We start from the raw sequence: 25,179 nt of genomic DNA, 5'->3' as shown, positions 1-25,179 counted from the left end.
CTAGAGGCCTTATAGGTATGATTACAGAGAGAAGCCAGGATTGCAGCCAGAAGCTGGAAGTCAAGGGAACCTGGGAGAGAAAGGAGAAGATGCCAACAGGTGTATTGTCATGTGATGGAAATCCAAGGACCAAGTACCAAGGATCACCAGCAGCTAGCACCAGGCTGCCACAATCTTTAGGGAGAAAGTATCCCATTGCTGATGCCTAGGTTTGGACTTCTCCTAGCCTTAAAGCCCTGAGCCAATAAATTCCCATTGTGTAACCCAACCCCTTGTCTAGTATCTGCTTTATTAGCCAGGAAACTAAAACAGCTCCCTAAGCCCCCAAATAGTTATTTTTATCTCAATGGTATATTAACTCTCAACCAGTAAGTTAAATTATTTCCTCATCTTTTGATGCTTTGGCCTAAAGAGACTAAACCAGAGGGGACACTTCACTTCTTGAAGTTCTCTGCTAGGACCAGCATCAAATCACAGTTGGCTGAAATGTAGACAAACCCTCCATCCAAGCTCTTGTCTTCAGCTTCTCCTTTTTGAAGTAAAGAAATGAATCACCGGTGCCTCAGTGAGGCTGTTGCCTGGCCTGCCCACCCACAGATCTCCTTCTCCTTCGTTTCAGGTGGCATGTCCTCATGATTACCCACATCGTAGCCCATCCCAAGCTTCTGCCACATAAACACAATGTATTTAGAAAAGAAGATGTCTTCTCACTTGTACACTAAACACACCAAGCCATCACAAACTGGACCTTGTTGACCCAGTAGCAGGCAGCCGAACCTCAGCCCTGCCACCTGGACCCTCTGGGGTCTCCTCTCACAGGAAAGACTTCTCTCACTCAGGTGTGGATCGAACCCCAGTGTGTGATCTTGTTCTGTTCTGGGCAGCTCTACCTACTTGTTCTCGTCCCCTCACCCCACTAAACGCTCTGCCCATCTTTGCTGGCCATTGCATGCCTACATCCAATAGTGGCTGGCACTCTTTGAGTGGGCAGTCAAGACACTGACAAAATGAGAAAAGAAAAGAAAAGGAAATAGAGAAGAAGGTAGGGAGGGAGAAAGATAGGAGGCTTAGGGATCCAATGGAAAGCAGAAGCTGGATTTTGAAGCTGCGGATTGTAGACCTGCTCCAGCAGTGGTGGTGGCCATGCCGACAGCTTCAGCTTAAGATGGACGAGTTAGTTCACTTTCTCCACACAAGTCAAGAGACCCCCTGTTGGGTGGCACCACCCTGGTCAAAACAAAGGAGCCAGCACCATCATTAGTTCAAGTTCCTGACATCCAAAGCCCTGGAAAGCCTTGAAGGCCAGCTCATCCCACTGCTCTGCTGCCTCTCCAGACCCCTCCTTAAGTGCTTCATGGTCGTGAAGGACTCAGGTGCCAGGTAAAGCTTGGCCGCCATCTTGGGTAGGGCCTTCCAACACCCTGGGTGGATTCCCTGGGCTGCAGGTCCTTTCCATGAGAGCCAAGGAATAAATCTGATGATTTATCTTTTCCAAAATTTTTCTTTTCAAAGGATAAGAAAATCATATAAATCAGCAGTGAAGAAGAGAGGCTGACATCGAGAGCTAGAGAAAAAAAAATCTAAAACCAGATGAGGAGCAGGAAAAGACCATGTCTGAGAACCTGAGAGTGAAGGTCCCTGAAGCTGTGGTGGCTTGCAGTGATCCAATCTTGTGAGAGCAGCCGTTTCTTTTAATCCTGATCCAACATGGCTGGCACAGAAAGCTTTGGTTAGATTAACTCCACAGAGATGTGGGGTGTCCAATCACGGGTGTGACCTTTAGAGTAGATGGAGATGTGACTCTACCTATTAAAGGTGGTTCTTGATTAGTTTACTGAAGTCCTTTAAAGGGGGGAACTTTTTGGAGAGAGCTGAGAGCTGACAGAGATGCAAACACTTGGAGAACAGAGACAAGGATGTTTGGAGATGCTTGGAGCCCAGCACATGTTACCATGTGCCTTCCCATAAGATGTTAAGCAAACCAGAACCTGGAGAGAGTCGACGGAAGTCAAGAGATGAAGGCTAGCCCCAGAGAAGCAAAGTGAGGAAACCCCACAGAGACAGAAGCTTAAAGCAATGGAACCCAGGAGCAAGGGACCAGCAGATGCCAGCCACAAGCCTTTCCAGCTGACGGAAGTATTCAGAAAAGCCATCAGCCTTTTATTTATTTATTTTTTCCATGGGCAGACACTGGGAAACCAACCCAAGTCTTTGGCATGGCAGGTGAGAACTCTGCCACTTTACCACCATCCCCCATGTACCCCCATGGCCTTTCTTTAAGTGAAGGTAACCTCTTATTGGTGCCTTAATATGGACACTTTTTTTTTAATGCATGGGCAGGTACCAGGAATCGAACCCAGGTCTCCGGCATGGCAGGCGAGAATTCTGCCACTGAGCCACCATCGCACGGCCCAATTTGGACACTTTTACTTCCTTAGAACTTTAAACTTGTAACTTATTCAATTCTTTTTTTAAAAGCCATTTCATTTATGGTATATTTAATTCTAGCAGCTTAACAAACTAATATAGAAGGCAACCACCCTCTCTACAGTACCGGATTCCTGCTCCAACGGGGACAGTCAGCTATAGCTGAAGCATGCCAGGCAATTAGCACGCCCTCAGGCAGTAGATGTGGAGTCAGCACCAGGCCACAGGAGTCTCCCACCCCAGGCCTGCCATCAAAGGGCCAGTTGCAGGACTCCCTGAGCCTCCAAGAAAGCAAAGGATTCCTTGCAATTCAGCTCCAGCTGAGTGGTCCAAAGCCACTCCTTATCTACAGGAGCATCTGCCCACAAGTTCCCCAAAGTCTGTTGTAGTGCCCCTGAGGGAAATGGCACCTGCTTCCGTCCCTGGCAAACCGCCGCATTTCCTTGGTGTGCACACAGCTTGCTCCCCAGTGGCCCCATGCTTTCAGACCCTTCATCCTCTCGAGAGCTCATGTTCCACGTCTCAAGGATGTGCAGATTCCACGTGGTGGTAGTTTGTACGTATACTCACTGTGTCTCCTACACTCATGACCTGGAGGAGATGGGACGTGGTAATGAGGGGGGAGAGTAAGAAAGACTGCCACCAACACAGTCACGGTTATTCCTCCGGAAGGAGATGGCACTCATGCCAGTGCACCTACCCCTGAGGGAAACCAGGAGCTGGGGATCATGCTACTGGAAAAAGGTGGTGGATTTTCTGCCCGATGCACTCAAATTCCCAATTCCTGAGATATCGGGGTTCAAAAAGCGAAGAAGTTTATTGCTAGGCATGAATCAAGAGATCCGGTGGCCTATCAGCTTAAAAATCTGTCTCTCAACTACAGTAATTCTGATAGCTTCCTAGTTTTAAAAGATGGACAGGTTTTAGGATAATGAGCACAGTAGCCCAGATGATGTAACTAGAAGTAATTTAATTATTGAGTATGTTCAGATTGATTACATGCTTAGTTACACAACATATGTAAAGAAATGGCAGCCTTGACATGATAATGGGCATTATTTTTAATATAATGAGGTATAGGTGATTTATCGGTTAAAGTCTAAGCTACTGTGCATGTCAGATGGGCCCATTTTGGTTAGATACAGCTTCAGTTATCAAAATAACTTCAGAAATGGGGTGGGTTAGTTCTGTGCTGACCCAACCCCCTTCACTAATAAACATTAGGGGCTGTCTTCAGTGATCATAAGACTCTAAAGTCGAAAAATTGGATAAATGGGTACAAATGAGTTAATCATAGGGCACACGATAAAGGCTATGTAATCATTATTAGACATCAAGGCAGCTGGATTACAGTTCAAGGATTTCAGGTGTTTCCCTCTGTCTACTCCAATATACTAGGAAGCAAAAAGCAATATCTATATAATGGATTCAGCAAACAATTAATTTAAGGGATTAATTTAATCCCTTAAATCCTAATTTCTCAGTTGCAACCACATGGCAATGAATATAGGGAGAGCTTCTTGTGAATGATTAACATTTTGGTTAGAATATCATAGAAAAACTAAATTAAACATTGTTAGGGAAAAAATTAAAATGATTTTGCAATATTAGAGTTAAGTTGCAAGAATCAATATAATGAACAACTTCATAGAAAAATACCTTTTCCCCACCTTGTACCTTCAAGAGCTTAGTGATGGCAGTTGCTTTAGCGAGGATGGGATTTTAGGGGCACAAGGTATAAGGAAAAGTCGCCCGAAAGCTTTTACTGCCTGTCTCCTGTGTCATGGATGAGATTTCTGAAAATCAAACTAAAGTCTAATCCTGCAAGTGATTGAATTATAATACGAATGAATTCCCAACGTCACAGGGAGTGTTTTGCTAAAGTGAGGCCATTGATAGGGAAGGAATGAGATCTTGAAAATAGGGATGGGGGCATGTGGGCAGATTCCAATTAAACTGGGTACCTCAAGCCTCTGAATTCCACCAAGCCTTCTTTGCCAGTAGAATATGCCCTTCCACTGCTTGAGGATGTTTGCTCCCTTTGCCTGAAGAACCTATCATGGGCTTCCCTGAAGTGGTTGCTTTTTTAAGTGCTAGTGATCCTTCTGAGAACCTACCTGGCTCAAGGGAAGCAACCTTCTTGCTTCTAGATATATCATAAGACTCATGTCCCAGCCAACCCCAAAGGTACAAAGATGAGATACAAAGTGTGACCAGAGAAAATTGCATGATTTTCCTAATTTTTATTAGCAGAAACCTTAGTGATTTGGGTAGGAATGGATATTAAAATTTGTGTGATCATATTGGAAGAAAAACAAAGTTGGGTCAGGCTGAATTCATTGATATGTGCTCCCTAAGCAGAACTTGAACTCAAGGAGCCAGGAACGGCTCTAATAATTTCCCTGTTGGTTGACTGAAACATTGACCCAAAGGTGTCCTGCACTAAATGGAGGTGAAATGCCAGGATTTTCTTGTCATCATGTAGAGGAAGGTATCTGAATGTTTATGGATATTGGAGTGCTGGGGTAGATTTATCATGTGAAACCTGTTCATCCACCCTGGAAGGAGCCAGAGCACATACACTTCATCACACTGTGAGGGTTAAATGAGCTCCAACATCTTAAAGAACTCCTTGGTGGCTTATCTCTGCAAGTCAGCAATTACAGTGGGACCTGCTACCATTGAACGGGGATCCCTAAATACAATGGGAATGATGGGATTCTGAGGAAGCAGGGACCATATAGTGGCAATTGCCAAAGATAAGGTGGGCCTGGTTACCGTAAAGGGCAGTGGTGCCAAAGCAGTAAGCAGAAGAGTCTGACCCACTGAGATCGCTGGCTGGCTGATTATGCTATTGCTAGAACTGAAATAGATGGGCAGTCTATGAAATTCTTACTTAATCGGGGTAAGCAGAAGAGTTCTAGATCAAGCGAACAAAAGTCTAACTTGAATCATCCAAACAGGGAGTTGTGGTCCCTCAGTCAATTCCCAAACAGAAAGTCACTGATACCTTGAAAAAGCCAGTTTACAGGCCAAGAACCCCTTTACCAAAGAGGAAGTTGGATCCCCGTGAAGGGGGTGCCACTATACTGCAAACAATTTATACCTTTAATATTCCTCCCACTTTCCCCAAAGGAACCTATCATGCCATTTATCAGCATGGCTGTACAATGGGGAAAGGGAAATAATCAGGCTTTTCTGGGATTATTGGACACTGGCTTTGAAGGGACACTAATTCCAGAAGACCCAAAATATCGCTGTGGCCCATTAGCCAGAGCAGGGATTTATAGAGGTCAGATGGGCAATAGAGTTTTAACTCAGGCCCATCTCACAGTGGGTCCAGTCAATCCTGAATGTATGCTCTGGTCATTTCTCCAGCCTCAGAATGTAGAGTTGGAAGAGACATACCCAGCAACTGACAGAATCCCCACACTGGTTCCCTGACCTGTGAAGTGAGGTTTCCATTACAGTAGGAAATGCCAATGGAAGCCACTAGAACTGCCTCTTCCTATGAAAATAGTAAACCAAAAGCAATACTGCTTGTCCAGAGGGGCTGCAGCAAGAACCTGATGCAAGGATGGTGATCCCCACCACACTCTCATTCAATTTAGCCTGTGCAAAAAACGGATGGTTCTTTGAGAATGACTGTGAATTATCATAAACTTACCCAGATGGTGATACAAATTGCAGCTGCTGTTTCAAATGTGGTTTCATTACTGCGGCAAATCAGCATTTCCTCTGACACCTGCTGTGCAGCAAATAAATACTTTTTTCTCTAATATTGTTAGTAAAGACCATCAGAAATGTTGTTTTCAGCTGTGAAGCCCACAATATACCCCAAGGGAGCAGCAACCTCGTCTGCAGGTCCTCTCTGTGCCTGGAGTGGGACGGGGGTTCTCTGGCACGGGGTGGGGGGGGGGCAACGCCGTCCTGCCAAGCCGGCCCCTCACTGCCCATGGCCAAGGCCCAACCCAGGACTTGCTCCAGGGCAAGACCCACACATTTTGCACCCTGGGCTGTAAATCCCCTGCCCAGTGCCTCCTAGACCCACTCACACCCTGTCAGCCACATTTTTATGTTTTAACCACAGGTGCCCATAATCAAAATATAGTATTGTTATCCATGCTTTTAAATATTACATATATAGACTCATAAAGTACTTCTGCTACTAGCTCGTTTTGCAGCATCCACAATGATGGTGTTGATCCATTCATTCGTGTTTGATGGTGTGCGGTGTCTCAGTTTGCTAAAGCTGCCCAGAGTGCAATATACTAGAAATGGATTGGCTTTTACAAAGGGGATTTATTAAGTTATAAGTTCTAGCTCCAAGTCCATGGAAATGTCCAAAGTAAGGCATCAGCAAGAAGATACCTTCACTGAAGAAAGGCCGATTGTGTCCAGGTGATTGTGTCACATGAGAAGGCACATGGCAATGTCCGCTGCCCCCTCTCTCCTGGGTTGATTTTTAAAATGGTTCTCTCAGCTCCTGTGGGTTCTTCTCGCTTTTGCTAGGGTGTTTTCTTTCTTCAAATGTCTGTCTTTTTCTCTAAAATGTCTTGCTCTTAAGACCCACCTTGAATGGGGGGGGTCACATCTCCATGGAAACAACCTAATCAACAACCCATCCAACAATAGGTCCACCCCCATGAGATTGGATTAAAAGAACACGGCTGGCAGTGCAAGGGTTGTTCAATGGTAGCATTCTCGCCCGCCATCCAGGAGACCCGGGTTTGATTTCCAGCCCATGCACTTCCCCAAGAAACAAAACAAACAAAAATTCAACAAATGGTGCTGCAATAGCAAGATACTCACATGGAAAAAGAATGAAATTTGACCCCTACCATGCAGCATACAGAAAAAAAAGAACATGGCTTTTCTGAAATACAGAACAGTTTCAAACGAGCACATATTGTCAGCTATAGTAATAGACAACAATTCACTCATCCTTTCTCTTGATGACAGGCATTGAGATTTCCATTCTTTCTGGTTTCCTGTAATGTTCCAGTCGGACATACTTTTGTATGTCTCCTTGTGCATTCATGGAGAGTTTTGCTAGGGTAGCAGCTCAAACTTTTTGACATCAGAATCTTTTTACACACTTAAAAATTATTGTGAATCCCAAAGAGGTTTTTTTTTTTTAATGTGAGCTAAATCGATTGCTATTTACTGGATTAGAAAATTTAAACACAGAAATTATAGATATTTATATAGTTTATTTTTAAAACAAGAATAAACTCATTATATGTTAGAATAAATAACAGTTTATGAAAAAATCTGCATTTTCCTAGAGAAAAAAATTTAATGATGAGAGAGGCATTGTTTTTCACCTTTGAAAAGTTCTGTTCTAGTTTGCTAGCTGCCAGAATGCAACACACCAGAGACGGATTGGCTTTTAATAAAAGGGGATTTACTTTGTTAGTTCTTCAGAGGAAAGGCAGCTAACTTTCAGCTAAGGTTCTTTCTTACATGTGAAGGCACCGGATGGTCTCTGGTGGCCTTTTCTCCAGGCCTCTGGGTACCAATAACTTTCCCCGGGGTGACTTCTTTCTGCATCTCCAAAGGCCTGGGCTGAGCTGCAAGTGCTGAGATGAGGTATGCTGAGCTGCTTGGGCTGTGTTTCATTGCGCTTTCTCATTTAAGCACCAGCCAATTAACTCAAAGATCATTCATTACAGCAGACATGCCTCCTAGCCGACTGCAGATGTAATCAGTAACAGATGAGGTTCACGTACCACTGGCTCATGTCCACAGCAACAAAACTAGGTGCCTTCACCTGGCCAAGTTGACAACTGACTCTAACTACCACAAGTTCCTTAGTGTTTGAATTAATAGAAGAAGGTGATTATGTGCTTCTGCAAACATCTGTTGGACTATCAATTGTGAAACAGCCTCTGGAAAACTCCATTCAATAGATAATGAGAGAAATGCAAATGACCTCATAGTATCATTATAAAAATAGTTTGACCTCAGGGACTCACTGAAAAGGTCACACCTGGAGAACTGCTGCTCTCTACTGTATATCAAAGAGTAAGATGGTTGGGTGACAAGGTGTACACATACTCATATTTATTAGGCTTCCAAATGGCTCCCCAAAATGGGGAATATCTCACTGATAATTTGACATTTGAGTAGAGATCTGAAAGAGGTGGAAGATGAAAGAATATATAATGGAAGACATTCTAGGTAGGGAAAGAATTAGTGCAAAAGCCCTGAGGCAAGGGAAAGAATCAGTGCAAAAGCCCTGAGGCAAGGGAAAGAATCATTGCAAGAGCCCTGAGGCAAGGGAAAGAATCAGTGCAAAAGCCCTGAGGCAAGGGAAAGAATCAGTGCAAAAGCCCTGAGGCAAGGGCATTCTTCACAAGCTCCGGGTATAGCAAGGAAAAAAATGTGGCTACAAGGAAGAGGAAGATGAGGGCGTAGAGGTAGTCCTGGGTCTGATAATGTAGGAACTTCTGTGTCTCTACCTGGGATTGGAAGCCATTGGATAGTTTTTAAGCAGTGAAGGGGCATAATTTGACTTAGATTTTCAAATGAACATTCTGGTTGCGATATAAAAGTAAACCCAAGGTAAATGATTAGAAACAAACAAAAAAAAAAGTGTGGAAAAACATATTTTATTTTTGCCTCTTGCCCTACAAAGCCTAAAATATTTTACTATCTGGCACTTAACAAAATGAAGTTTATCCATCTCTATTTTTGATGAATGTTAAAGAGCAGGGAAAGGAGAAAACTGAAGGCTCTGGAATACTGGGTTTGGTTACTTATGCCTGTGAACTTTTCCGTGTGACCTCATCTGGAGACTTCACCGTGGGCCAGATGGTGGCCAAATGCGACACTTACGCACGATTTTGGAGATTAAACTGCTTGTATTTTTTTTTCTTTTTTTAAACTGTTTAAGTTGAAATAATTTCAAAGTTGCCAAAAAAAGTTACAAAAAATAATACATAGAACTCCCTAGGCCCAGATTCACCAATTTTTTACATTTTGACACGTGTGCTTACATCTTCTTAATATGTATGCATTTAATTGTAGGTTTCATATCACATGCATTTACCTCAACACTTCAGCATGTAATTCTTATGAACAAGGACATTCTCTTACACACCATAGCAAAGTTATCAAAGTCAGGAAATTTAGCACGGATGCAACACTTCAATCTAATTTACAAGACATATTCCAATTATGTCAATTGTCCCAAATTAGTATCATAGCATTGTATAATGCACTTACAACATCTTTTCTCTTCAGTAGAGGACCCAGTTTAGGATCACACATTGCGCTTAAGGTCAAGGGTCTTTAGTCTCCTTTAATTGACACAACCTTCCTTTGTCTTTCACAACACGGACATTTGTAAGAAAACAGGCCAGTATTTTTTTTTTTAATTTAAGAAAACAAACAATATACTTAGAACCACCAACAATGGATGACTTAGCTAGCTTAACCATAGGCATACTTAAATAAAGTATCCACATAATCATTGGAAAGTCACAGGCCAGTATTTTATAGAACATCCCTCAGTGTGGGTTTGTCTGATGTTTTTTGATGATTAGATTTTGGTTTAAAATACCATGCTTGAAATCCTGCATGTGAGGCTCTGAACGTCTAAGGGCAACACATCCGGAGGGTCACAGTGTCTGTCATTTCCTCACTGGAGATGCTGGTTTTGATGATTTGATCAGTGTGTCCACTTTCTCTACTGTTACAGGTAGTATTTGTCCCTTGGAGCTAATAAACAACACAGGAAGAGAATTTGAGACCTTGTACATATCATCAAAAATTCCCCCAGATTTAGCATTTGATGACGATTATTACCCCAACCAGACTTTAGTCTAATGGTGGTAGCGTGGTGATTTTCCCAAATTTATCAGTCCGAATTTCACTATAAGGGCCGTTCCTTTGTTTGTTTATTTGTTCATTTCATTTATTTTTCCTTCTTTCCTTCTTTCACCTTTTTTCTTTGAACACATTACACTTCAAATTGTATTTTGATTATGAATATAACTCTTAAAGATCTAGCCATATTATTACATTTAGACCTAGTTCATGTTTTTAAACTGCTATGTCAAGTTCCTTAGTACAGATACGTTGAAGTTAATTAAATGTAAGATATTTACAATTTTTCGTTGTGGCAAACAATGAAATGAACTTTCTTGTACATGCTTCTTTGTTCACATGTGTAAGTTATTCCATTACAGAAATGGAAATGTTGGGTAGAAGAGTTTCTTATTAAAATGTTGATGCTTTTAAACTACCCTCTTAAAGATATATATGAATATACAGCCCTATCAATATGACTCCGAGGACTTGTTTCATCACATCCTTACAATACTAAATATTACCAATAATTTTCATTTTAAATTGTGCTAATCTGATCAATGAAAAAAATACGATTTCCTGATTACTAGTGAGTTGAGTAACTTTTCTTCTGATGGGATGTTTTGCACTCATCACATTTTATGGAAATTCTATGTATACAATTAACGCTATGTGTTGGTGAGGGTCAACATATTGCACACCCCAATTTCCATTGGTCTTAACATGTGTGGAACCGCATTAAGAGCTAGGGAGGAAACCAATGTAGAACCAACCCAGACATGCATGGAGCTTGGCTGCAGCTACTCTGGGACCCCCTTATCAAAGCCTTTGTTCTCAAAAGAAAGGGACATGATAGAAAAGAAAGATTATTCATTGATATTTTCAAGGCACGGATAGTTTAAAACTCCCTACTGTCATGCCCAGGGATTGTCTCCATGACTACGTTTTTCTTTAGATTCTGAGCTGCTTGTGCCTCGGGGCTCCTCATGTTCTCCAAGCAGGTTTCTCTGGCATTGCAATACCTACCCCCATCTGCAGTAAGCCGTATGCTCCTTTATTCATTTAGTAGAGCAATCCAGCTCTTGGGGGGACTTGAGGGGCCTTACTTAACCAAAGCGCTTTAACAAGATACCTTCTAACAAACAGACTTCTACTCTAAGGTGGACTTTCTGGTCTACCCTAAAATTCTAACAAAGCTTCAGGTATTTTTTTTCTTTCCTGCTCAAATACTAAAAAATCAACCTTAACACAAGGTTTCCATAGCCTGGCAAGACGGTCACTACTGACAGAAGAAACAGGTTGGTGTTGTCACCCACATGGCTGGAGTGGCTGGCAATTTGTCTATGCTCTCTGCATCGCAAGAGTGTGGGGATAGACAGACACTCATGAATTCTTTTGACCTCACTAAATTTTAAGAAAGAGGACCCTACAAGAGTACATGTAACTGGTGTCACTGCCTAAGATCCAGAAGCAAAGAATAAGTAGAGTGTGTCGTTTTGCCAAAATAGTCACTAACCTTCCCTACTGGTCCCTCCCTGTGAGGCATTGTGCCCCCATCTCTTTGATGCCAGTCACATGACTTTTGCTTTGGCCAATGAAATGGGCAGAAATGATGTGGCCTTTCCCACACAGAAACTTTAACGGTGTTATGTGGTGTTTCCCTCTCTTTTTTATTTCTCCCTCTTTCTTCAGACCAGCATGCCTCAGACAGGGGTTTCTGGCTTAGTCTGGGCCTCAGTATAAAGAGACGCGCAGTAGAACCCCCGCTTCAGACCCATGATGGAGGTGGATATGAGAGAGAAACAAACCTCTGAGTAGAAACAACTAAGATTTTAATTTGAGTGTCATTTGCTGCAATGAGATAATTTAGCAAAGGTGATGGACACAGGTAATATTATATTTTGAAATTTAATTTCAGCCAGGGATATAAGATTTCATTGGTATGTTAGTTTGAAGCTGTTATGTATCCCAGAAAGAGAGCTGTATTCTTTTAATCGATTCCTATCAGTGTAGCCCTACTGTAGGTGAGACCTTTTTGATTAGGTTATTTCAATTGAAATGAACCCACCCCACTCAAGGTGGGTCTTAATCCTCTTACTGGAGTCCTTTATAAGAGGATAAAGGGCACACAGAAATGGCCCAGAGAGCTCAGAGAAGTACAAGAGAGGCTAAGAGACAAGGGCACAGCCACCGAAGCTGAGAGAGGAAGTCACTAAAGCCAGAAGCTGAAAAGCAATGAAATCCAGGACAGAATGACCAGCAGATGCCAGCCATGTGCCTTTCCATGTGACATAAATGTCCCAGATTCCAGCAACCTTTCTTCAGAGAAGGTTATCATCCCATTAATGCCTTAATTTGGACCTTAAATGTGTAAGTTAATAAATCCCCATGGTAATGGCCAACCCATTTCTGGTATATCGAAAGCCGGCGACGTTAGCAAATGAAAACAATTGGTGAGCCTTTAATTTCACTTTAGAATCTTAATTTACGTGAAAAGTTTCAATTGGATGCTTTGTAGCACTGGCATTACAGTTAATGTGGCTACACCATCAAAAGTTGTTCACTGAATATCCTTCTCAGGTTAGTCAGGACAGACGGCATATCTGGCCATAATTCGAAGTAGCATATAGGAAAAAAGTGAATTTTCATCCTAGGATTACATGACCTCAACAAATATCCTTTCCCGACAAACGTCAGGGAGGGTCTGCAGCACACCATCCTCTCTGATTGGCAGGGGTGGATGCTGAGCGAGTAGCCCCCTGCTGGGGGCAGGGTTCCAGGTTCTCTGCTCTTGAAGGAAAAGTTTCACCCTGCTCCACCACCCAGGCTTGGCTATTTGGGCCAATGAGCCCACAGGGAAAACTAAAAGCAGGAAAATGATCCCCTCCCAGGAAGGGTTACTCATCTGAGAAAGCAGATACTGGAATATGATGGCACACTTTTCCTGGTGCGGGAGTCTGTGCCCTGACAGCTAAAACCCAGTCCCTCCGTTCTCCCTTAGGTCCCTTCTCTTGTATCAAAGCAGCCAGCGGTTCAGAAACAAAACTCTGGGGAAGAAAACTGTGGAGGACACCATCAAACACAAAGATGGGAGCCCTCTAAAAGGCAGAGAAAGGAAGGTAAGGAATGGGGGAAGAGTGTTGCAGAAGCCGATGGAAAAGGGTTTCAAGGAGTATACGGTCAACAGAAGCAAAAGCAGCAAGGGCCCACAGGAAGACATCTGAAACCCCGTGAAGCTTGGTGGTGGGGAAGGCATGAGTGTCCTTTTCCAGATCCACTTCAGGAGCGTGAATGCGATAGCAGCAAATTGCAGTGGGATAAGGAAAGAATGAAAAGGAAGGAAGTGAAGCCAGTGAGCTTGGACTGTGCTTTGACAAGCTTGGCTAAGAAGCGTGGGTAAAACACTAGGGACTAGAAGTTGACTGGAGCTTGAAATGCCAATAAGGCAAAAAAAAAAAAAAATAGATGCATTTCATGATTTTTCTACTTTTTTCCAAATTTGTACATTTACTATACCTAATGATTTGCCTAAAATACCAAATATCCACAAACCTTCCCAGTATCCACTTTCTTTCACTGACTCTGATTCCAGCGCTCTGCTCCTTGCCCCCACCTCAGCCCCCGCCCTGGAGACACTCACACACACACGTACACGCACTCCCACATGCATATTACATGAGTGTGCATGCACACATGCTGGAGAAAACACTCAAGCACACATTCACATGCACACACTGTGAGACACACACACACACGTGCACACACTCAGGCACAAACACAAATAACTGTGTAAAGGGTCAACCAGATCCCCTTGGCGGAAAATAGTTCCTTGGTCTGTCTTTCGATTCCAGACTAGTGGCCGTCATACCCCAAATCACAGGAAAGATGAGAAACTGGATCTGAAAACCTTGGAAGGGAAGGTCCAAATGAGCAGGTGTTTGATCAAACACATGATTACAGTATAAAATTCTTGAAAAGATGAATGGAGGTTTATAAGGAGGGAAAATCACCAGCACTTCTCTCTTTATTTCTTGCTAAAATGACAGCAGGGAATTGTGAAAACAGATGAGGTTGGCAAACCCCACCCTCTGAAAAGGAAGGGCAAGGGGTCAAGAGCTGAGAATAGTATTTGGCTGATGCTCCTTCGGGGAGGCCGGACCATCCTCTTGGGATTTACTTGCTGAGAAAAGCGCAGGCTTCCAGGAGCGCTGTGGGACACAAAAGAGCAGAGATTCAGAAACTGCCTGCTGCCTGCTGAGTGGAGATGGATTTCTTGCTCTCCTTTTTTCAAATCCATAACACACAATTTTGCCCACTGCTCCAATTCCTAACAGCTGCGGTGCCCAAGGCAGGGCCAGGCAAACTCTGGCCCACACCAGCCTGGGTGTTTCCCTGCTCTGGCCTGATTGACACAGTCACTCCTCCCCCTTTTGTTTCCGATTGAATCAACTATCACCTCCTCAAGTTCATAAGATCCTGACCGTCACCAGACTTCATTTGGAATTAGAGCAATGAATTACTGTATGCACATATGTTTGCAATAGCGTTTATCTACTCATTCATTCATTCTTTCACAAATACTTGCTAAGCACCTGCTTTGTGCGGGGATGCACATGGGCAGGGCTGCCCTGTCCTCAAGAGCCTATGAGCCAGGCAGTCATGAGCTGGCTGCTCACAAGAAGAAATGCCACAGGTGGGATTCCTCAAAGTGAGGTCCCAGGACCACCTGCATCACAGCTGCCTGAAATGTCTGTTAACATAGAGCAGGATTCCAAACTCAGCACTATTGATATTTTGGACCAGATAATTCCTTGTTTGGGGGTCTGTCTTGTGCATTGTTTAAAAACATCCCTGGCCTTACTGCATGACAATAAGACCCCCTAAGTTGGGACAATCAAAAATGTCTCCAGACATCACCAAATGTCCCCCAGGGGGCAAAACTGCCTAAAACAGAGATTCCTGGCCCTGTCCCATCCCTCGACTCCCTCCTCACCCTCTAACTCTCTGAGTGAGGGACCAGGAAACGGGATGTTGACAGTGCAAAGGGGAAATACACACTGAGGAGTGAGACTCATCGCCTGCAACCTCACCACACACTGCAATGTCACCTAAATATTTTTAAATGATTAAACTATCTTCAATGCATTTTCCTGGCTAAGACATATTTCCCTACATTTTAATTTTTTACTATTTGCATTCCCTATAGTTGATATTTATTGTCCAGAAATCAGTATTTGTAATTTCTCAATACATATGTATGCATACATGTTTCATTTTACCAAATAAAATTAACTCTTTCCAAAACCTCCATGACAGCCACTATCAGCATCATCAAATTGTGGCATGTTACCTACCGCTTTATTTTATCCTCTAATTCTTTCATCTTGTGAATGAGATTGTAATTTCCCAGACTACAGAGACACTGCCTTCTAGATTGCCTTAACAATTTTTCTAGCCACCTCCATCCCTAGCTTGCTGTTTAGACCTGAAAATTCGACTTTCACCCAGGCTGGTTTCTCCGACATTCAATCTAGGATCACTTACGAGAGCTTGAGCATTTTCTCAGGTTAGAAATGGCAGTGACATATGCTGGCCCTAAATATTTTTCATATGTTGTTTTGCCGTGAAGTTTAGCCAGACATTCAGTGTTATCGTTGAAGAGAAGGTTTTTGGTTTCAGACTGGAACAAGCAAAACTTGCCCGGGCAGTCGCTTCCATTTCTTCCAAACTTAGCCTGTGTCAAAAGGACAGAGAGTGACGTGTGCAGCTGAGGAAAATGGGAGAGTTGGTGACTTAGGGGAGCCATTTCTCCCATGCAAGACCAGCCCTGGGAAAACCCTGGGGCAGAAGGAGCTGAGCTCTGGCCTCTCGCTGCCTCGGTGGCTGGCTCTTCCCCTGCCCACATGCTGCCGCTGCTCCCATCCCAGCTGCCCCACCCATCGTGGATCCACCTACTCTGAGCAGGGCCTGGGCCACGCACTGTTTCCGATCCTACCTCCCACCCGTTTTCCTTCCTTCTTTAATCTGTGGTCTCTTTCCTTAGAACCTCTTATGGGTGACTAGGTGGTGGCTGGGGAGTTTTGAGATTTGACCCCAGAAGTTGATCAGTACTCCAGCTCTTCCAGACAGGCAGTCTCTGCCACTAACCAGGCCATGGCCTAGGGCAGGTCACTTGGTCCCCTTAGCCACAGTTCCTCCTCTCTACCTAGGATGGTGTGGCTGCTTCTGTTCGGTTGTGCTGTGAGAACCAAACACTTCAAGATGACAGACTGTGGACTGGCTGAGTGTGCAATGGTAGGGGCTCAATAAACATCAGCCTTAATCCCTTTCCTAAGAGTCTGTGAGCAAGAGGAGGCATGGTGACTGCTATAATCACCATTCCAGGGTAAAAAGCAACCTGGAGACATGATGTTGTAATATAAAAATAAAGCTTCTAAGAGAGAATCACAGACACTGAGATGACTTTGAGTTGGGAAACTTTAAATCCCATTCATATACATAGCCCTGAATCGATACAAATTCTGCGGGTGGGGCGTTGCTTTTAGACACTACAAGTACAATGACCTTGTTTTTTTAACATCATCAGAACATTGCTCACTCAGCTGAAGTTCAGGAAACATCACCGGAGTAAACCACTCTCTACCTAGAACATGTCTACCTAGACGTGTTTTTCAATGACTTGAAGAACAAAGGAGGAAAAAGGAGCCAGGCAAGGAGCCCAAGTCCAGGGACAAAGGGTCTCTTGGCAGAAGTCCGATCAGTCCCATATCACCCAGCATCAGAAGCTTCTGCATCTTGGTTGAGACTCTAGGAGGTCCCATTGCAGGGAGCAAGTCCTCTCACCACCAGCGACAAGCTGGGCGATTAGAAAGAAAGGCCTGAGATGCACAGGTTCACCTAGCTCTGGGATTTCCCCACCTAACGGGAGCCCATGCAGGCAAGAAAGTGGGCCGTACCTGCTGGAGGAGCAGCACCTCCTCGAGGTATCGTGCCTTATCCGACCGGGATACCACCGCATGATTTGGGGCCTTGGCCAGGTGACAGCTCTGAGCCTCAGTCACAGGCTTCTGGGTGCCATCAAGGCACAGCAGCCCAAACTGCTCCAGCTTCAAATCCTTAGCCCATGCTTCTGGGTTCTTTCCTGGGAAGGGAGGGAAGATGGCATCAGACACCAGGGCTTGGCTAGGTCGAAGGATCCCTTCTGGATGGATGTGACCAGCCCACTGGCCTGTTGAATTATAGGCACATCATCACAGCGATATGAGGGAGAGAGAATGCGGCTTTGTCCTGCACGAGCTATACAATCTGCAAACATCAAAAACTGAGTGATATATCCATCCAACGGAACACTGTTGAGCAATAAAAGGAGCGCCACCACATGGATGGACGCTGAGAACATCATGATGAAGGGAAGAAGCCAATCACAAAAGACCACATATTGCAACAGTTCCATTGAAATGAAATGTCCAGAACAGGCAAATTTATGGAGACAGAAAGTAGATTGATGGTTTCTAGGGGCTGGGGGCTGGGGGTGACTGCTAATAGGTAAGGGATTTCTTTTTTGGCATTATGAGACTGTTCTAGAGTTGGATTATATTGCCAGTTGTACAACCCCGTGAATGTAATGGAGACCACTGAATTGTACACTTTGAATGGATGAAGTTACAGTATGTGAATTGTACCTTGAAAAGCTATTCAATTTAAGAAAAAAAAAAGAACAGCTGGTTTGTGCTAAAGGAGAAATTGTTTTTGCCCAGCTTTCATATTCAAATAGTCCTAATGTAACCAGAGAAAGTATAGAAATTTCTCTGGGTTCATTAAATATATTAATTCCATTTCAATAAAATAGAGTTGGAAAATACCCGAGAACCTTGTCTTAAATATGACATCAGTCTGATTCCTGGAGATTACTTGCGAAAGCTGGGCTGGGGCTCTAAATCTAAGATTTAATGGTTCATAAATTCTAAATGTAATTGTAAACATGTCTTTCGGCCTTCTCTCATTAAAAAAAAAATTCCACTTCATTTATTGAATTGGCTTCAAGCACTTAACATTGAGATGATTCCTAATCTAACTATGTAGACTTCATCCCTCTCCTAAGAGTTTGTGAGCAAGAGGAGGTATGGTGAGTGGCCATGGCTGCAGATATCTTTGAAAGAGGGAGGCAGAAAACTGAGGCAGTTCTTCCTCAGGGAACAAAATGACAAGTCATCTGCCAGGCATGGGGGCTGAGAATAAAAGTACAATTAGAAGGTTACAAATGCCTGAGGAGTCTTGATAATTATTTTTTTCTTCTGGAGAGCAGAAGATGGAGTGATGGTTCAATCTCTGGCTAGTAGATAATCTTCCATCATCTGCATCCACCCTTGATTTTGGTCCCACCAACCCCCAAGGCATTTCCAGACTAGGGGTTCACATGGGACTCAATGAAGGCCCCTAGTTACTTTTATATAAAGGAGCATTCATTTACATATGTTCAATTTTTAAGTATCATCCACACTCAGTTTCCTATACACGCATAAGCAGAAGGTGGGATTCTGTAGTTGACTAGACAAAGCCAGGGAGATATTTGCTACTGCAAATCTCCAGTGTGTGTGTATATGTATAAAAGGAAGATAGAAACAGAGAATTTGGTTTCTAAATCAATATGGTATCTACAGACATTACCAATTTGCCTACCGAAGTAAAGAATTTAAGGATTAACCTAATCAAAAGTCTGGAAAATGTGATATCTTCTCAACTGCAAATCTTAATCGTAGGATATATTGTGATGCCAAAAACTTTTCTTTGAAAGGGAAAGGAGAAGATCTTTACACACCATCAGTGTTCAGCAAGGCAGTGCTGTCCTTCACAAATGCAACATCTCCAGCCTTCTCAGCCAGACACCTAAAATGATCCAGAAAACAAACACACTAAGACAGAGAAGAGTGTTAGCGTTTTCATAAATAGTTGTCCTATATATTCCAAAACTTGAAAAAGGAAAGTACACATGTAAAAGATAAAGACAAATATTTCTAGAGCACACTGACCACATATGTATACCATCTTTCCTTCTAAAAACCCAATAAAATGGCAGCCATAAACCTATAATTTAAAACGGGAAAGAATGGAGAGATGATAAAAATTACAGCATTTGGAGGTGAGGGAGAAAATGGATGATCAATAGTTGACTGAGCAGAGCAAAGAAAACCTAAGAAATGGGGGATCCCGGAAGGAAGCTGATGTGCACTGCAGGACCCCAGAAGGGCTCGGCGTCAGAGGTACTCGGTAATTTGAAACGTGACTGGGAACAGGGGGATTGGGTAAAGCCTGTGCAAGCTGCACTTCAGGCCTCCTCATACCCCGTGCTGCTGGGAGACTGCTCCTCCTGCACACTGGCAGAAGACTGAAGATTTCCTGGGGAGGGGGAACCTGGGGGGCACTTGGGACTAGATAACCAGGTACAGCTGAGAGCAAGGGTGCACCACTGAGCCTCCAGCACCTCCCTCTCAAATATGAACAAGCAGCCTGGCACCATCAGACAATTATGAAAAGGCCGTAAGAGTCGGACACTAAAGCAACTACACTCAGAGGATATGGGCACAAAATAGGGGGGAGAACAAATCTTTCTTTCTTAAAACTGCAATTAATATTGTTAAAGAGATGAAAGAAAGTATGGGGCTCATGAGATGAAAGAAAGTATGGGGTTCATGAGATGAAAGAAAGAAAGTATGGTGTTCATGAGATGAAAGAAAGTATGGCATTCATGAAACAATAACAGGAAGCTCTAAAAAGAAACAGTCTGTGGGGTGGGGGTGGTGCAAGGGTAGTTCAGTGGTACAATTTGGGCCTGCCATGCAGGAGACCCGGGTTCGATTCCGGGTCCATGCACTTCCCCCCAAAACAAACAAACAGAACAAATTCAACAAATGCTGCTGCAGTAATAGGATACTTACATGGACAAAAGAATGAAATGTGACCCCCGCCATAAGCATATGAAAAACAAAAAGCCTGAATGAAAGAAGAGTTTTTGGAGAGAAAAATATAATAGCAATTCTAAAAATTACTAAAATGTATATAACGATTAGAAGATGAAACTGAATAAATGTAGAAGAAACTAGAAGACAAAGAAGCACATATAATAAAAAAAAAAGCTATAATAGGAAAATTCAGTGATAATCTGGGAAATCCTATAAATTAAAGCTTGAAAAGAAATTGGAGAAAATTGAGGATTGGAAAATATGAAAGAAACAATTAAGTAAAATTTCCCAGAACTCAGCAACTTGGGTTTCCAAAGGTAAAAGGTCCACAAAGTTCCCAAAGTCACGAATTAGATGATGGTCCACAGAAAGAAGCTTAATTGTAAAATTTCAGAACACTGGAGATTTAAAAAAAAAAAAAAAAAACAGAAAATTCTCAAAAATAGTGATATACAAAGGATCAGTAACAGTATCAGATTTCTCAATAGCAACTCTAGAAATTAGAACATGAAAATGGAGTAGTGCTTTTAAAAATTTGAATTTTCTGTCTTTTCCATCTTTTCGTCCTTTTATGCTGCATTCTAAATATTTTATCACATATTTTCAGTTTAACTCCCTTTTTAGCCATGTTCAATCTGTTAAACTGCTCAATTGTGCTATCAATTTCAATCAATCTTTTTTCTTCCCCCTTTCTCAAAGTTTTATTCATTCCATTTTTTAAAAATACTAGCTAGTTTTGCCTGCTGGATTTTGCTTCTGGTACCCTTTTTTCCTTGCGTGGTTGGTTAATATTATAATTACTTTTTACTGTGAGCTGCTCATTGTCACTGAGATTTTCGAGGGTCATGTCTCCCAAACAGATTCCTAAAGGCACCATTAGGCTGGGACCACTTTGCACAAAATGTATAGGCTGAGAATCTCTGGGCCGTCCCGGCAGGCGGACCCTTGAGCTGTAAATCCCTGCAAGAGCTGGTCCCCGGTCACGGCTTCTCAGTAAGGGTGCTCAGCTTCCTTCCGGTCTTCCTCAGCGCCCAGGCAACTTGGCACCCTGGAGGTGGGCCTGGGCAGTCACTTCTGCCTCACTCTTCCCCTAAGGGGGTTCGTAGCCTCAGGGGTCAAGTTGGTCAGAACAGGTAAATGTCCTCAGGACAAAGTGGCTTCATTTAGCCCTCAGGATTTCTGATAAATCCTTGTTATTCTGTCAGTTACACGATGCTTTTAAGAGCATGTGTTTGTATTTAATCCAGCAATTTTTATTTGCTTTCAGTGGTAGAGCTGGTCATTTCCCAGATATGGAGGTCCTCTCAAAATTCCTAGGGAGCCTATCATAACCTGTCAAACCCCAGCCAGGACCATTCCAGTCAATCCTAAAGAACACCTAAGGCAATATATAAGATTCCACAAGGGTTCCAGGCACCTCCAGGTGGGTCCCTGGTCCAGAGAAGTCCTGAAACCCAGCCCAGCCTCTCCAGAACATCAGATAGTTCCAACTCCCTACCCCTTATTAGTGACAGACCCTTCCAATAGCAAAAATTTAGAATTGCCATAGCCCAAACAACCCCAAAGAGAGGTATGTAAAGAGCAAAGCTGATGGTGGAATTATATATAGAAGATAGGACTTAACAAATTAATATGAACGCTGAATCATGAAATTGATATCTCTTTTAATCTCCAGTATTTTAGAGCAGCTAGAAGTAAAAACCTGAAATTGTAACCCATGTCAAAGTCTGAAATATATTCTACAACTAACTGTGGTGCTGTGCTTTGAAATTTATAGCTTTTGTATATATGCTATTGTTCACAAAAAAAGAAGGAAAAAAAGAGTCGATTGTAAGTAATGATAAAAAAGTATTTAAGCCCTCTAACCTCCTATATTCTGGAGCAGCTAGAAGGAAAAATCTGAGAGGATCACATGGCAGCTCATGACAAACTATGGGATCTGTCCTGTAACTACTTGTTGAAGAGTGCTTTGAAAACTATTGCTTTTTTATTTCTTTGCTTTGTATATACGTTACACTATACAATAAAAAAAGTTAAAAAAATTCCTAGGGAATTAACCTAGACCTAGACAGCTAAACTATAAATCATTTCAAGGGTAGAATAAAGATGTTTTCAGATATGTAAATAATCAAAAAATAACAGTTTCTATTCCCGTTTCTCAAGAAGCTGCTGGAAGATCTGTTCTGTTCCACCCAAATCAAGAAAGCCAGAGAAATGGGATCCAGGAAAGTGAAGTTAGTCAAAGGAAAATTCCAAAATGATGGTCAAGGGTTACCAAGACCACAGAAGAGCAGGTGGCACAGAGACCAGCCTATGGAGACAGGATGGAGACAGCTTTTCTAAGGAGATGATAAAACTGAGACAGTACCCAGTGTGTGCGTATATGTATTTTTAGGAGATTTACACTATTGGCAGAGAGTTTTGAGATGAATTAGTGATTTGAAAGCAGAAAACAGAAAATTAAGAAAATGAAAAAAAAAAGACACCTATTAGCTCCAGAGTGAAAAAACAGAAAACAAAAACAAAACTGTATACATTAAGAGAAATATAATCTTGTTATACCACATATTTAACATGAGAGTAATATTTTCATGGTCATAATAATGTAAGCACTAAATATGATATCGTGTTATTGGATGCTAAAAGGAAGTGAAGTTTGATGCTAAAGGGAAGTGAAGTTTGTGCTAAAGGGATAGGAGAGACACTGGCTATGAGAAAGTTAAATCTTTTTCTTCCATAGTAAGAAGCCAGCAGATGATAACTGAAAGTTAAAAATCAAGAACCAACAGTATATAGATATTAGTTAGAAATACAGAGGTAAGTTGGATTTCTGGTTCCAGCTTTCAAATTATTTTGTTTCAAATTTCCCAATTTAGATTCCGGACCTAATCTGAACAAAAGGCAGGATTGTTTCCTCAGTATAGATAGATATATTAAAGTATTGGTGTTGCCAGTGAGAAAATTCTCACTGCAGTAAGGTTTGGGGAAAAAAAGAACCACATGATTCCCTTAGATTCTTATTAGACATGTGTCTGTTCAATATGTCTGAAAGGAATCACAACTTTTCCATTTGCAAATCCTTAGTCCTTCAAAACTACTTTTGTACATTCACCAAACATTTTTGTTCATGTGTTTTTCTTCTGAATTAGTCAGAATATAGCAAAAGCTATTTTTATAATATGCTGGAGAATATTTAAAAAGCTGGAGAAAAGGCTGCTGACTTCATATTTAAAGGCTCAAAGGTCGCACAGTTTGGCCACAATCATTCTCAGATACATGACATGGATCTGATTTTTTAGTATCATCTGGTGGTGAAATACGTTCTTGGGGCATAGAGAAAAAGGGGTGGGGGAGCATCTTCTTTGTACCTCACAAACCCCTAACCGTGGGAAATAACACCCGTGGGAATTGTAAGAAGTGGATTGTGGATTGTGGGTCGTTACCACGGATGGCTAAGAGGTCATAATCGATGAATTTTCTTCTTCTTTTCTTGGCTTATTTTTCACTTACTGCTTTCTGCTTTCTCTTTGCTGTTTCCACAACCAAGATCAAAGAGAAAAGTAAAATGGAAGCGGTGGAAGGTGGCTAGGGGAAAGACAATGCTCCCCTATACAGCTGTAGAACGGACTTGGAGAAACCATGCACACTGTACCCTCTAGATTTTTCGAGGATGAAGACATCGAGGCCCACTGAAGTTGCTCTGGCTCAAGGCCACAGTGAAGAATGCAGCAGGGTGGGAGGTCAGACAGCCCTGGCCCCGCAGGCCTGCAGCTCCCTGCAGGTGTCCTGGTAATTCCCTGGTGCCGCTCATTAACAGACGCCTGGGCCTCTCCCCCTCAAGCCCCCACCCCCTCGGCCTCTTAGCAACACAGCACCAGGGTGCAGGTCTGGGCACAAGGTGTTATCCTGGTGAAGATGGGACTCGGCACTCACCTGAAAGCCCCCGTGTAGCCGAAGTATCTCTCCTTGCTATTGGCCACGCACTTGTTCTCACCGTTCTCATCGCCAATACACAGAGCACAGAGATTGGATCCCGGCTCAGCCCCAGGCGCACAGCTTTGACTAAAGAATTCACCTGTGCAGAGGAGTGCGGGAAGTCAGCTCTTCCTTCCTGAGTCAACATGATCAGCCTTTTCTAAGCAGGCGATGCAGCTTGATTTCAGTTCACTGTATTGTCCAGGGGGGTTAGAACATACTCATTGTCACAAATATTGGCATGTTGCCACCAACTCAGGATCTGCCGGAAATCAGAAACGCTGCAAGCTATAGACAGTGGCGGCACGCCTGGCGGAGGGACTCAGCTGATGAACTGGATTTGACCACCCATAAAACAACACCTGGCCCCTCAGAATAAAGACTGCCCTTAGCAGACCCCCTGTGGCTAAGACAGTCTTGTGGCTCAGTACCGGCCAGTGAAATATGAGCGGGAGTGTTGGGTGCCAACTTCTTAGAAACATCTTTAAAAGACAGTTGGCACATGCCTTTTGCCCCTTCTCCTTCCCTTCTTTCATCCTGCACATAGAATGCAGGAGCAAGGTCTGGACTCCTGTTGCCATGTGGATCATGAGATGACCTTGAGAATGGAAGCCACGTGCAGCCAAGAGCTGAAGGGAATGGGCCCAGGTCCCTGGCACCATGCTGTTGTCCTACCAGGTCTGAGCCACCCACCTTGGGACTTCACTTACATGAGAGGAGAATCTACTTGGGTCTTGTTTAAACCTCTATTGTTTGAGGTTGTCTGTCCCTTGCAGCTGAACCTCAGCTGAACTAACCCATCCAGTGATCTAACTCAAGGAAAAAGGGACTAAAGGTGGTGAGAAAGCCCCGCGCTCTAAGCAAGTGCAATCCATTATCAGACACCTGCAGGCCCTGCCCTGGGAGAGCCCTAGTGCCAACCTCAGGAAAGGGCTGTGAGCTTCCCACTGCCATCTCAGCTGCTTCCCAACAGCCCAGGGGCAGCCGTGGGGGCTGAGAGAGA

At 43.0% G+C, this 25,179-nt stretch overlaps 1 protein-coding gene and 1 long non-coding RNA gene across 3 annotated transcripts in view; one reads left to right on the top strand and one right to left on the bottom strand.

The window, feature by feature from the left end:
• The first annotated feature begins 11,230 nt into the window (after positions 1 to 11,230).
• Positions 11,231 to 24,499, top strand: LOC143657298 (uncharacterized). Of its 2 annotated transcripts, none has more exons than XR_013162796.1 (4): positions 11,231 to 11,540; positions 11,935 to 12,130; positions 22,368 to 22,576; positions 23,749 to 24,499. It is a non-coding gene; the product is annotated as an uncharacterized LOC143657298 (long non-coding RNA). The 2 variants fall into 2 exon arrangements; XR_013162795.1 differs by having other exon boundaries at positions 22,365 to 22,576.
• The window catches only part of LTF (lactotransferrin), a 42,105-nt gene continuing 31,135 nt past the window's right edge, over positions 14,210 to 25,179 (bottom strand). Inside the window, exons 13-17 of the mRNA XM_077129549.1 lie at positions 24,135 to 24,276; positions 19,061 to 19,128; positions 17,199 to 17,383; positions 15,787 to 15,976; positions 14,210 to 14,450 (exon numbers count right to left, since the gene is read on the bottom strand). Coding sequence (XP_076985664.1) covers positions 14,416 to 14,450; positions 15,787 to 15,976; positions 17,199 to 17,383; positions 19,061 to 19,128; positions 24,135 to 24,276 — 620 coding nt within the window. The 3' untranslated portion in view covers positions 14,210 to 14,415. The remainder of the gene's footprint in view (positions 14,451 to 15,786; positions 15,977 to 17,198; positions 17,384 to 19,060; positions 19,129 to 24,134; positions 24,277 to 25,179) is intronic.

The sequence above is a fragment of the Tamandua tetradactyla genome, chromosome 15 (assembly GCF_023851605.1).
Source record: "Tamandua tetradactyla isolate mTamTet1 chromosome 15, mTamTet1.pri, whole genome shotgun sequence".
In the NCBI taxonomy this organism is placed as follows: Eukaryota; Metazoa; Chordata; class Mammalia; order Pilosa; family Myrmecophagidae; genus Tamandua; species Tamandua tetradactyla.
The sequence above is the reverse complement of the archived record's forward strand: the minus strand, read 5'-3'. Positions and strand labels throughout refer to the sequence as shown.